Source organism: Eleutherodactylus coqui, chromosome 5 (assembly GCF_035609145.1).
Source record: "Eleutherodactylus coqui strain aEleCoq1 chromosome 5, aEleCoq1.hap1, whole genome shotgun sequence".
Lineage (NCBI taxonomy): Eukaryota > Metazoa > Chordata > Amphibia > Anura > Eleutherodactylidae > Eleutherodactylus > Eleutherodactylus coqui.
In genome coordinates, this window is record NC_089841.1 from 39,976,342 (window position 1) to 39,988,631 (window position 12,290).

General features: G+C 50.3%; 1 protein-coding gene across 2 annotated transcripts in view; it reads right to left on the reverse strand.

The window, feature by feature from the left end:
- LOC136629097 (zinc finger protein 850-like) overlaps window positions 1-12,290 on the reverse strand; it is a 47,447-nt gene that overhangs the window by 16,950 nt on the left and 18,207 nt on the right. Inside the window, exon 2 of one of the 2 annotated variants that reach the window (XM_066605229.1) lies at window positions 209-309. The exons of the other annotated variant lie outside the window; for it this stretch is intronic. Within the exon in view, the coding sequence (XP_066461326.1) occupies window positions 209-286 (78 nt within the window). The 5' untranslated portion in view covers window positions 287-309. The remainder of the gene's footprint in view (window positions 1-208; window positions 310-12,290) is intronic. 2 annotated transcript variants of the gene reach the window in all.

Genomic DNA, 12,290 nt, shown 5'->3' on the forward strand with positions numbered 1-12,290 from the left:
AACGCGCGACGGGTACGCTAGTTACCATATATAAGAATGATGTAATGTGAGGTCATCAGAATCTCCCCCTTCTCTGGTGACATCATCTGTTATTACCATATATAAGAATGATGTAATGTGAGGTCATCAGAATCTCCCCCTTCTCTGGCGACATCATCTGTTATTACCATAGATAAGAATGATGTAATGTGACATCGGCATCTCTCACCTCTGCAGGAAGCTGGAAGATTATCTCTAGGGTGAGATTTAATATTTTCTCCGCCATCTTGTTCCAGTACTTCTCCATCCTTGATCCTATTGTGTAAGCACCTGAAGAGAAATGTGAACCAATACTAAAACCACAAAAATCCCCAAAAGAATATACAATTGCAGGAGTTACAGAGGAGAAACAGTTGAGGATATAAGTGTATATTTTTTCTACTCTTCAGACCGGTTTCACACGAGTGTGAAAATCGCGGGAGACTGTGCGTTGTGTTGTCGCAATAAGACAGAGAAACAGATAATACTAGCCTGTGTCAAATTTGTTATAAAATGATAGCAGCTGTTGGAAATCAATGAGACGTCACACTCAGCCTGGTGTAATCAGAATGATCTCAGCTTTACTTTATCATGCAGCAACTTTTATAGTTTTAAATCAAAGCGTGCACCTATCTTCCTAGCCCATAAACCAGCGCGGAGGGTTGTAGAAGGTTGCAGAACATTAGTTCTGCTTTGTCATCTTGTTTTTAACATAAGGAATCATTGATGTCATAGCATGAGCTCTTAACGAGGGTGTTTCTTTTGGCAGTGTCATCTAGATAAGCGAGCCGAAGCAGCTATACAAGACTTTGACCTGTAGCTAAAACAGATATTTTTGGTCTAACTTACCGTAAAATCTCTTTCTCGGCGCATTTATTGGGGGACACAGCCAGACCATGGGATATAGCCACTGCCACTAGGAGGCAACACTAAGCAAACAGTGTTAGCCCCTCCCACCGGCTATATTCCCCCTGCAGGCACTCAGCTAATCAGTTTGTATGCAAGCTGTAGGAGTAGCCAGTCGGAGTACGACAAAAAAATACATCTTCACATAAAAAATATACATAAATATTCTGGACTAATATAACGCCATCTGTGACCGAAGAACAGAAAGTTCCAGCAACCGCTATTTCAAAGTAAGGGGAGGGTGCTGTGTCCCCCAATGAACGCGACGAGAAAGATTACGTTTTTGGTACGTTATACCAAAAGACAGGAATTAGGTTTACCTGTTAATTCCTTTTCTGGAGTCATCCTGACAGCATACACATGGAGGATGTCCACTGGACCCCTGTTGGGACAGGAAGCGGAAAAACATACAAAAGGCACCTCCCGCCACCAGCTCACCAGTGTGTACCAAATAACTACAGTGACCCGGCTTTGCTTAATCACTCATTTTTAATAACGAAACTTATAGTACAATACGTTACTTCACGTAGAGAAGGATAACTGAAGGGGAGGGAAAAGCCCCTATGCTGTCAGGATGACTCCAGAAAAGGAATTAACAGGTAAACCTAATTCCTGTCTTCCCCTCGTCATCCTGACAGCATACACATGGAGGAATACCAACAATCACGGGCTTTAGGGAGGGACCACTGCTTGCAGAACTTTCCGCCCAAAGGCAGTGTCCCGGCTGGCCCCCACGTCCAGACGGTAGTGTTTTACAAAAGTATGGGTGCTTGACCATGTGGCGGCTCTGCAAATCTGGTCGGTTGTCGCCTGGGCTCTCTCCGCCCAGGAACAGGCGACCGCCCTAGTAGAATGGGCTCTAACTTCGCCCGGGAGTGGGATCCCTTGGGATCTGTATGCCTCTTCTACGGCCCTCCTGACCCACCGCGCTAGGGAGTCCTTAGTAGCGGCCCCTCCTCTGCGTGGACCCTGAAATTGAATGAAGAGGTTATTAGATTTCCTAAAGGTATGTGAGACCTCTAAGTACTTCAGAACTGCTCGTCTCACGTCTAGGTTATGGAACCTCTGTTCCGTAGTGTTCCGGGGTTCCTGGCAGAAGGAGGGAAGTACTATTTTTTGCTCTCTGTGAAAGTCCGTAAGGACTTTCGGTTGAAAGAAGGGGTCGGGTCTAAACTCTATCTTGTCCGGGAAGATGGTCATATATGGGGTTTTTATAGAGAGAGCTTGGATTTCCCCGATCCGCCTGGCGGATGTAATGGCCACTAGGAAGGCAACCTTATATGAGAGGGTCTTAACTGAGAGTTCTTCCAGGGGCTCGAAGGGATGTGCGCAAAGGGCCTGTAAAACAAGATTCAGGTCCCATGGGGGCATGGTTCTTCTTATAAAGGGGTGAAGTCTAACTGCTCCTTTAAGGTATTTTTTGACTAGCCTATGGTCGGCTAACGGGAAGTCAAAGAAGGCTCCTAGGGCGGCCACCTGGACCTTAAGGGTACCAGGTTTTAGGCCCATGTCCAGTCCATCCTGAAGGAACTCTAGAATCTTATTAATGTCTGGTTGTTGGAGGTCGTGAATACTGTGCCCCAACCACTTAGAGAAGGTGTCCCACACCCTGGTGTATATGTTCCTGGTGGACTCTTTGAGACTCTCACATAAGGTGGTGGTCACCCTCCCTGATAGGCCCTGGTTCAGATATTTTACCCGCACAGCTTCCAGGCCGCTAGTCTGAACTGTCGGGTTTTTGGGCAAATCAGGGGACCCTGTTGTAGGAGGTCGTCTCTCCACGGCAGATGTAGGGGCTCCTGTGTTGATAGAGCGGCCAGGAGCGGGAACCAAGGTCTCTTGGGCCAGAATGGGGCTACCAGGATAACGGAGCCCGGGGACCCCTGGATCTTCTTTAGAACCCGAGGGATCAGGGGAATAGGTGGGAAGGCGTATGTCAGGTCCCATTCCCATGCTTGGGATAGTGCGTCTATTCCCAGGGAGCCCCCGTCTGCCCCCCTGGAAAAGAACCGGGGACACTTGTTGTTCTCCCGAGAGGCAAACAAATCCACCTTTGGAGTCCCCCATCTTTCTGTAATCAGTTGGAATGCCTCTGGATGTAGTGCCCACTCCCCAGGGTCTATTCTCCTGCGGCTGAGGTAGTCTGCCATGGTGTTCTCTGGGCCCCTTACGTGGAACGCTGAAACGGAAGGCATCCGCTGCTCTATCCACCCGAGCACTTTCGCCGCCAGGTCTTGTAGTCGGGGGTTCCGCGTGGATCCCTGGTGGCGAATGAGGGACACAGTTGTTATGTTATCCGAGAATATTTTAATGGGTCTACCCCCGATCTCTGTCTCGAGGTCACGGATGGCCCTCCAGACCGCGCAAAGCTCCTTGTAATTGGAGGATTGAGTGGCCTCTTTCTGGTTCCAGACCCCCTGGACATAGCGACAGCCTAAGTGGGCCCCCCAGCCAGTTGCGCTCGCGTCAATGAAGATGGATACTGGGGATGCCGGGTCCCAACTTGTGGACCTGGCGAGGTTGGAGATAGACGTCCACCACCCCAAGGAGGACCTTACTTTGTGAGTGAGGGTGACTTCCTGATCCAGGGAAGCTGGAGATTTGTCCCAGTTGCTCAGGATAAAGTCCTGGAGAGTTCTACCATGTAACTGGGCCCACGGGACTACTCCAATACAGGCTGTCATGAGACCGAGGACCCTCATGCCTCTCCGAAGGGAAACCTGGGAGGCTAACGAAAGTGCCCGGCTTTCGTCTTGGATCGTTTTTTGCTTTTCTAGCGGGAGGGAGGAGCACTGGTGGTGTGAGTCCAGGATAACCCCTAGGAACTTTTTGCTTTGTTCGGGCTGAAGATTGGATTTGTCGAAGTTAATGATCCAACCTAGCGACTCGAACAGGCGGAGGGTGAGGTTGACCCGGTGCTGGAGTTCCGAGGGTGATCCTGCTATAAGCAGGAAATCGTCGAGGTATGGGACAATTAGTACTTTGTCCGTCCTTAGTGCTGCTACCATCTCCAATACTAGCTTGGAGAATACCCGAGGTGCGGAGGAAATCCCGAACGGCAGGCATGCGAATTGGTAATGTGAGACTGACCCTTCCATCATCAGGGCGAATCGAAGAAGCTGTTGGGAGTCTGAGTGTATAGGAATATGATAATAGGCGTCTTTTAAGTCCACCGTGGCCATGACGCTATCTGGTGTGATTAGGGGGATCGCTGATCTTACTGATTCCATTTTAAATCTTCGGTATGTTATAGATTTATTCAGGTATTTCAGGTTGATTATAACTCTGTAGGCCCCGTTAGGCTTCTTAATAAGAAACAAGGGGGAGTAGCAGCCTTTGAACCGTTCCTCTACGGGAACTGGGATAATGGCCCCCAGGGATAGCAGGTCCCGTACCCCCGACTGGAGGGCCCGGGCCGACGCGGGTGACTGGCAGGGGGTAACCACGAACCTCCGGGGAGGGGGGGCGGAAAGCTCAATTGTGTAGCCCTCTGAGACCAGGCGAAGGGCCCAGGGATTGGAGGTTATTTCGCTCCATCTATTGGCGAACCCCCTAAGTCTGCCCCCCACCTGCCGGATCCCGATGGGCGGATTCTCACCCTTTCCGCCTTTGGGGTAAGACCAGCGTCCGGTTTTCCCCTTCCCCCTGTATGTTCTCGGGGGGACAAAGGGAGGAGGGTAGGAGGAGGAAGGCCGCTTGACGGGTCTGTCTGCTGGTAGCCCCTGACTTTTGTCTGAGGCCTTCTCCAGGAGTGTATCCAGGGAAGGTCCGAAGATGCGATGTCCCTGGAAGGGCAAAGAGCAAAGCCTGTTCTTGGAGGCATTGTCCCCTGTCCAGGCTTTTACCCAGACGGCCCTCCTGGCTGTGTTCGAAAGTGCCGCCGACCGGGCCCCGAACCTTACTGACTCCATCGAGGCGTCCGCCAGGAAGCCGGTGGCCTGTTGGAGGAGGGGAAGGCAGTTGGTGATATCTTCCCTCGAACCCCTTTGCGAGACCAGGGCCTGGAGTTGGTCTAGCCAGACCGTCATGGATCTCGCTACCGACGTGGCCGTAATGTTGGTCTTCATGGTGAGGGCCGCCGACTCCCAGGCCTTCTTCATTGCCGCATCCACTCGTGAATCCAGTGGGTCCCGCAACTGGGAGATGTCCTCAAAGGGGAGGGCAGCCTTCTTCGAGACCCTGGCGACCGCCAAATCCACCTTCGGGACGGTGTCCAAGAATTCAATGTCTTCCGGGGTGAAGACCATACGCTCTCTAAACTCCTTAGACAGGAAAAACTTGCGTTCTGCCTGTTTCCACTCGGTCAAGATGAGCTGTTTTAGGATATCGTTGACCGGGAATGATGGTTTGGGCTGAGGTATGAGTCCCCGGAACAGGGTATCCTGGAGGGATGGCTGCTGTGGTGCCTGTTCCTCCACCTGCATGGTGTGACGGACCGCTGTTAGTAGCTGCCCCAGATCCGCCGATGCGAAGAAGTACTTCCTCGTTTCTTCCATGGGCGGTATGGATTCTGAGGGGGAATCCTCTAAGAACCCTTCCTCCGAGTCTGATTCTTCTATCCGTGACCGCCTTACCCTTTTCGTGGGGGGCGGAACGGAAAGAGACGAGAGAGAGGCCTCGATCTCCTCGCGGATCATAGCTCGGATGTCTGATATGCCCGAGGGGCCTTCCTCCCGGACCACCTTCTCTGTGCAGGCTGCGCATAAGGGTTTGGTGTGTCCCTCGTGCAGTCGCCGCAGGCAGACTGGGCACTTGCGCACGCGCTTCTTGGCCTCTCTGCTCTTTTGTGCTTCTCTGTCCTAAGAGACGGAGACAGCAGAAAAAAAAAGGGGGGGTTTTCCAGCACCTGACCCTTCGTTACCCCTGGTGTGAGCCCCCGGAGGTTTACTCACCAGCGGGTTGCTCTCCGTGTCCTCTCTGGCCGACATCTTTACTTAGGTGCAGACCGAAGACATGTGGGGAATCCTGCTTTCTCCTTTTCTTCTTTTTTTTTTTTTTTTTTTTTTTTTGGATTTTCAAATTTGGCGCCTTTTTTCCCTGAGGCCCCGCCCCCCCGTGACGCGGCCGTGCTGACGTCATGCCGCCGCGCCGGACCCGGGGGATACACTCTGCGTCGGCTCTGAGGAGGGCGCATAGATGGCCGGGGACGTCGGATCGAGCGCAACCGCCGGCCCGCGCCGCGCGCTCGACCCCCCCCCCCCTCGCTGGCATACCTGCTCACGCCGACAGAGGATCGCTGGAAGCCAGGGTCCCGGGCCGACGTCCAGAGCGGGTGCCTGATCCGGAGGAGGCTTCCAAGCCCTGCAGGTACGGGCTGTATCTTCCCAGTGCGACAACCCCACTGGGCAGCGCGCTAGGGAAGGGTTCCCCGCAGGGAACGTGGTGCTGGTTTTGGATCCTGCGGGTGAGGGCCCCTACGTAGGGTCTCACCCGCGCAAGCTCTGCCAGCCCGACCAGAGAGTCGTCCCCCCACGGGCGGACAGGCTGCATAGGAATTTTCTTCTTTCTTCTTGCCTCCAGCATACCCCTGGAGGCTTCCGCTTGGACTGTCCTGTAGGGACAGGAAGACACTGGTGAGCTGGTGGCGGGAGGTGCCTTTTGTATGTTTTTCCGCTTCCTGTCCCAACAGGGGTCCAGTGGACATCCTCCATGTGTATGCTGTCAGGATGACGAGGGGAAATATCAGTTTCTCGTCCGTATCATTGGGGGACACATCCAGACCATGCGGCGTTCAAAAGCAGTCCCGAACGAAAACATGGGGCGGGTTACTTACAGAATGGTCCCGAGCAGTCAGAGGAATCTTCCGACCCAGGGAGGCGTCTGCTGACGCATAGGTATGGACCCTATAAAACTTAGAGAATGTATGCAAGGAAGTCCAAGTGGCCGCTTTGCATACCTGCAGCGCTGAGGCCCCCACCGCCCGAGTGGAGTGGGCCGTGACCCGGAAAGGAGGCGAGTGCCCCTTGGCGCGGTACGCCTCTGCCACAAGCATCATTATTCATCTAGAAATGGTCACCTTAGAGGCTGCTGATCCTTTTTCGTGGGCCCTCTGGAACCACGAACAACGTCTCCGTCCGCCGGAAGTCCCTGGTTCTCGCTACATATATCCGTAAGGCCCTAACCAGGTCCAGTCAGTGCAGCGCTCTCTCTCTTGAATGCACCAAAGCCGGGCAGAAAGATGGAAGAATGATGTCCTTGTTAATATGGAAAGGTGAAACTACCTTCGGTAGGAACTCCGGAACTGGTCTTAAAATCACCTTGTCCTGGTGGAACGTCATAAAGGACGGCTCGATCGACAGGGACGCGAACTCGGATACTCTTCGAATTGAAGTGATCGCTACCAAAAATACCACCTTCCAAGACAAAAGTTGCAGCGGAATCTCTCTAAGTGGTTCGAACGGATGCGACAGTAGCGCCTCCAAAACGAGATTGAGATCCCACGCCTGAGTGGGTGGCCGAAACGGGGGCGACATTTGGGCGACCCCCTGGAGAAACGTCCGCACCGCCAGCCTATTTGCAATTGGCCTCTGAAACAGTACTGAAAGAGCTGACACCTGGCCCCTCAGTGAACCCAGTTTCCACCCCCGATTCAAGCCCTGTCTGCAAAAACGCCAGGATATTTGCCAGCGAAAACCACATGGGCTGGATGTGCCTGTCCTCACAAAAGCCAAAAAACCGTCTCCAGACACGATGGTAGATCCTAGACGATGCCGGCTTCCTGGCCTGTATCATTGTCTGGATAACTCCTTCCGCGAACCCCTGTCTCTTCAATATCTCGGTTTCAACAGCCACGCCGTCAAACGAAGCGACCCTGAATTCGGGTGGAAAAGGGGTCCTTGGAACAGCAGGTCTTCCCGTTCTGGCAGCCGCCACAGTACGTCGGCCAGATGTTCTATGATGTTCGCGTACCATGCTCTCCTCGGACAATCTGGTGCTACTAGGATTACCGTCCGCCCCTCCTTCCTGATTTTTCCTAGTACCCTCGGAATGAGAGGGAGGGGGGGAAACACGTAGGGAAGCCTGAAACTTGTCCACGGGATGACTAGTGCATCTACTGCCACTGCCTGTGGGTCTCGTAACCGGGCCACAAACGGGCGTATCTTGTAGTTCAGTCTGAACGCCATCATATCCACATCCGGGGTGCCCCAACGCTGAAAAATTGCCTGAAAAACGTCTGGGTGCAACTCCCACTCGCCGGGGTCCACCGTCTCCCGGCTGAGGAAATCCGCCACCCAGTTCTCCACTCCTGGTATGTACACCACTGAAATGGACCGCAGATGCTTCTCTGCCCAGCCGAGTATTCCTGAGACCTCGCCCATCGCTCTTGCACTCTGCGTGCCCCCCTGATGGTTGATATACGCGACTGCCGTCGCGTTGTCCGTCTGGATCCGTACGTCCCTTTCCCTGAGACTTGATCCAAAATGTTGAAGTGCTAGACGTATGGCTCGCAGCTCCAAGGTGTTGATTAAAAGTTTCGCCTCGCTTGGGGACCACACTCCTTGTGTTAACGCCTTCCCAGCGTCCCGCCCCAGCCGAACTGGCTGGCGTCCGTGTTTAGTACCACCCACTGTCCTGGAAGCAGTGAACGACCTCCCTTGAATTCCCAAGGGATTCAACCACCATTTCAGGGTGGCCTGGACCCGGGGAACTACTACAATCCGCCGATCCAGAGTCAGTAGCGACCTGTTCCAGAGTGACAGAATGAAGTTCTTGAATGCCCTTGAGTGAAATTGTGCGAACGGTATAGCCTCGACCGATGCTACCATCAGACCCAGTACTTTTATACAATGCCTGACGGTAACCGGTCTCCCCCGGATCAGGGACCGCACGTTGCTGATAAGCGCCTCTCTCTTTGGTTGGGGCAACTGAATCTGGTGCTTCCTGGTGTTGAACACGATCCCCAGGAATTCCAACCGCTGCGTCGGAACTAAACAGGACTTGGTGTGGTTGATAATCCACCCAAAGTCCTCCAGCGTCTGCAGAATAATGCGCAGGCTTTCGAGGTTGCTGTTTTGACACGGTGCTTTCACCAGGATATCGTCCAGGTAGGGGATGGCTACCACGCCTCTTGCGTGAAGCAACGCCATCACTGCCGCCAGAACCTTCGTGAAGACTCTCGGTGATGTTGAGAGACCGAACGGTAGGGCCGCAAACTGATAATGTCTCCCCTGGACCTCGAAGCGCAGGAACCTTTGATGGGACTCGCGAATCGGGATATGCAGGTATGCATCCCTGATATTCACAGACGACAGGAACTCCCCCGGTTCCATGGACGCAATTACTGATCTGAGGGACTCCATCAGGAAATGTCTCGCTCTGACGTAGTGGTTCAGCCGTCTCAGATCGAGTACCGGCCTGACCCTGCCATCCTTCTTGGGGACTACAAAGAGGTTTGAATAAAAACCCTGTCCGCGCTGCTGGACCCTGCCATGCCTGTTGCGGCCACTAAGGCCGGTGTCCTGTCTCAGCTGCCGCTCCCGATCGGAAGCCCTATATTTGGCAACCTTTAACCCCTTAAGGACATGGCCTATTATGGCATTGAGGACCAAATGATTTTTGGTAGATTTTCATACCCATTTTTCAAAAGCCATAACTTTTTTATTTTTCCGTCGATGCGGCCGTATAAGGGCTTGTTTTTTGCGTGGCGAACTGTAGCTTTTATTGATTTTTTGGGTACATAGACTATATTGTAAAGCTTTTATTATTTTTTTTATGATCGTAGGGAGAGAAAACGCATCAATTCTGCCATAGATTTTTTTTTTTAAAGCGTTAATTATACAGCATAAATGACACAAGACATTTTTTCTGCGGGCCGGTACGGTTACAAGGATACCAAAATTTTTATTTTTTTTAGGTTTTTCCACTGATCTGCAATAAAAACCCTTTTTTTGGAAATCTTTTTTTTTTTTTTTTAATCGCTGCATTCCAAGTGCTATAACTTTTTTATTTTTCCATGGACGCAGCTCTGTGAGGGCTTATTTTTTGCGAGACGAGCTGTAGTTTTTATTTGGTGCCATTTTGGGGTACATACTTTTTTTGATCACTTTTATTGCATTTTTTGGGAGGCAAAACGCTAAAAGTTAGCTTTTTGCTGTGCAGGATAAAAAGCGTGTTTGATTTATTTTACGGGTTTTTATGGATACAACTATAACAAATATGTGGGATTTTTTATGCTAATATGAGAAAAAGCATAAAAAAGGTGTGGTTTTTTTTCATTCTTTAAATATTGTTTGATTTTTTTTTTACACCATTTTTGTCCCTCTTGGAGACTTGCACTGTAGCACCGATGATCGCTACCATAAGGCATTTCAGGACTTCTCTCCTGCAATGCCTTATCGCTTATTATAGCGATCAGAGCCAATGGCAATACAGGACGCCGGTATCTGGCGTCTTGTTGCCATGGCAACCAGCTGGGCTCTCTTCTGCGATAACATCGCGAGAGCCGGCTGAAGTCACAGAGCTCCCTCTGTGAACCCTCTCCCTGCCACAATCTACTTAGAACACGCCACGGAAGGGGTTAACAGCGGCGGGGAGGGGGGGGGGGAGCGCATCTCCGATGCACCCCCGCTGTTGCAACGGGAGGCCGGCTATCAGTGACAGCCAGCTCCCGCTGCCGCATAGCGCGAGATCTGTCATGATCATGTGCTATCCCTATGACGTAAGGGTACGTCATTCTGCGGGAAGTACCCTGCTCCCATGACGTACCCTTACATCATGGGGAGGGAAGGGGTTAATATCTTCCAGACCCTACTTGGCAAAGAAAGAGCGGAGGTCATAAAAATTGAATGCATACATAGAGCACTTCAACCTAAACCCTCCTCCACGGACCCGCCAAGAGATGTCATATATGGCCTCCTTAGCCATGTGCACACGTCAGCCATTCTTCAAAAAGCACGATAGGTTCAGGTTATCCTCTTTAAAAATTCCAAAATTCAAATATTTCAGGACTTATCCCCAAGTACACTGGCTAAGAAAAGGATCTTGAAGCCATTGACAGATGCCTTGAGGGCCAATAAATTGGCTCTTCCCTTTTGGTCTCACCACTTACAAAGAAGGTCTGTATGTCACCGTTAGATCGCCAGAAGATCTCAAGAAGGTATGGTCAAGGTTGGGAATTCCCCACTAGACATTCACTCATGGCTACTAGCCCAACTTCAACAGCCAATGCCCGCAGCTTGCGACGCCGGAGAACTGGAGCTCAAAATCAAACATAAAGCTTCTAGAAACAAGTAGAACACTCATTACTAAGAATGTGTATCGGCTATTGCTATTTTTCTCTTCTCTCTTTTTAAGATTAGGGGAAGTTCTTACACTTACGCACGATCTTTCTGTGGACTTCAATTGACAGACAACAACGGCATCGCCTTTTCGGGATTTATGAGTTGGTGGCTTACACCAAATGCTATCTAATATATTGATTTAGTTTGTGGGCGCCTGAACTCTTCTCTGCCACCCCCCAAAAGGGGTCGGTGGGCAGGGGTGGCGTGGTGCTGGGATGTGCTCAGTAGCGAACGGTGAATGTTGTCTGAAAAACAATAAAATAAAGAACGCCAGAAATGCACTTTTTTGGTCACTCTGCCTCCCAGAAATGCAATTAAAAGTGATCAAAAAGTCGTATGCATTCCGAGATGGCACCAACGTAAACTACAGGATGTCTTGCAAAAAATGAGCCCTCGCACAGCTAAGCTGACAGAGAAATAAAAAAAGTTATTGCGTGCAGAAGATGGGGGCGGAAAAAAATTAAACAAAATTAAATGTCTTTGAATAAAAAAAAGTAGTACAGCAAAAAAAAAAAAAACTATACAAGTTTGGTATCGTAGTAATCGTACTGACCCAAAGAAAAAAGTTATCGTGTCATTTTTGTTGCCGTAAAAACAAGACGCACTGAAATATGGCAGAATGGTGTTTTTTTTAATTTTACTCCACTTAGAATTTTTTAAAAGTTTTTCAGTACATTATATGGTACATTAAATAGCACCATTGAAAAATACAACTCGTCCCGCAAAAAGCAAGCCCTCATACAGCGACGTCGATGGATAAATAAAGGAGTTATGATTTTTTTTTTTTTTTAAAGGGGTAAGGAAAAACGAAAATGGACAAAAAATGAAACAAAGGATTACACGTATTTCTGCAAAGTTCATTCTACATATCACAGACAAAATCACTGAAAAAGAACTAAAATCTAACTTTTATTTGTATCGATTAAAATATTTTTATATTAAATTTTTACTGATGGACAAACTCCTACATAAATAGGGACCTATGAGCACACCTCGGATTTATAGATGTTCACCCGAGATCTGAGCGCACGATCCACTATACACTCTCCTTATATAAGGTAGCGATAGGGGTATATACAAACCAAG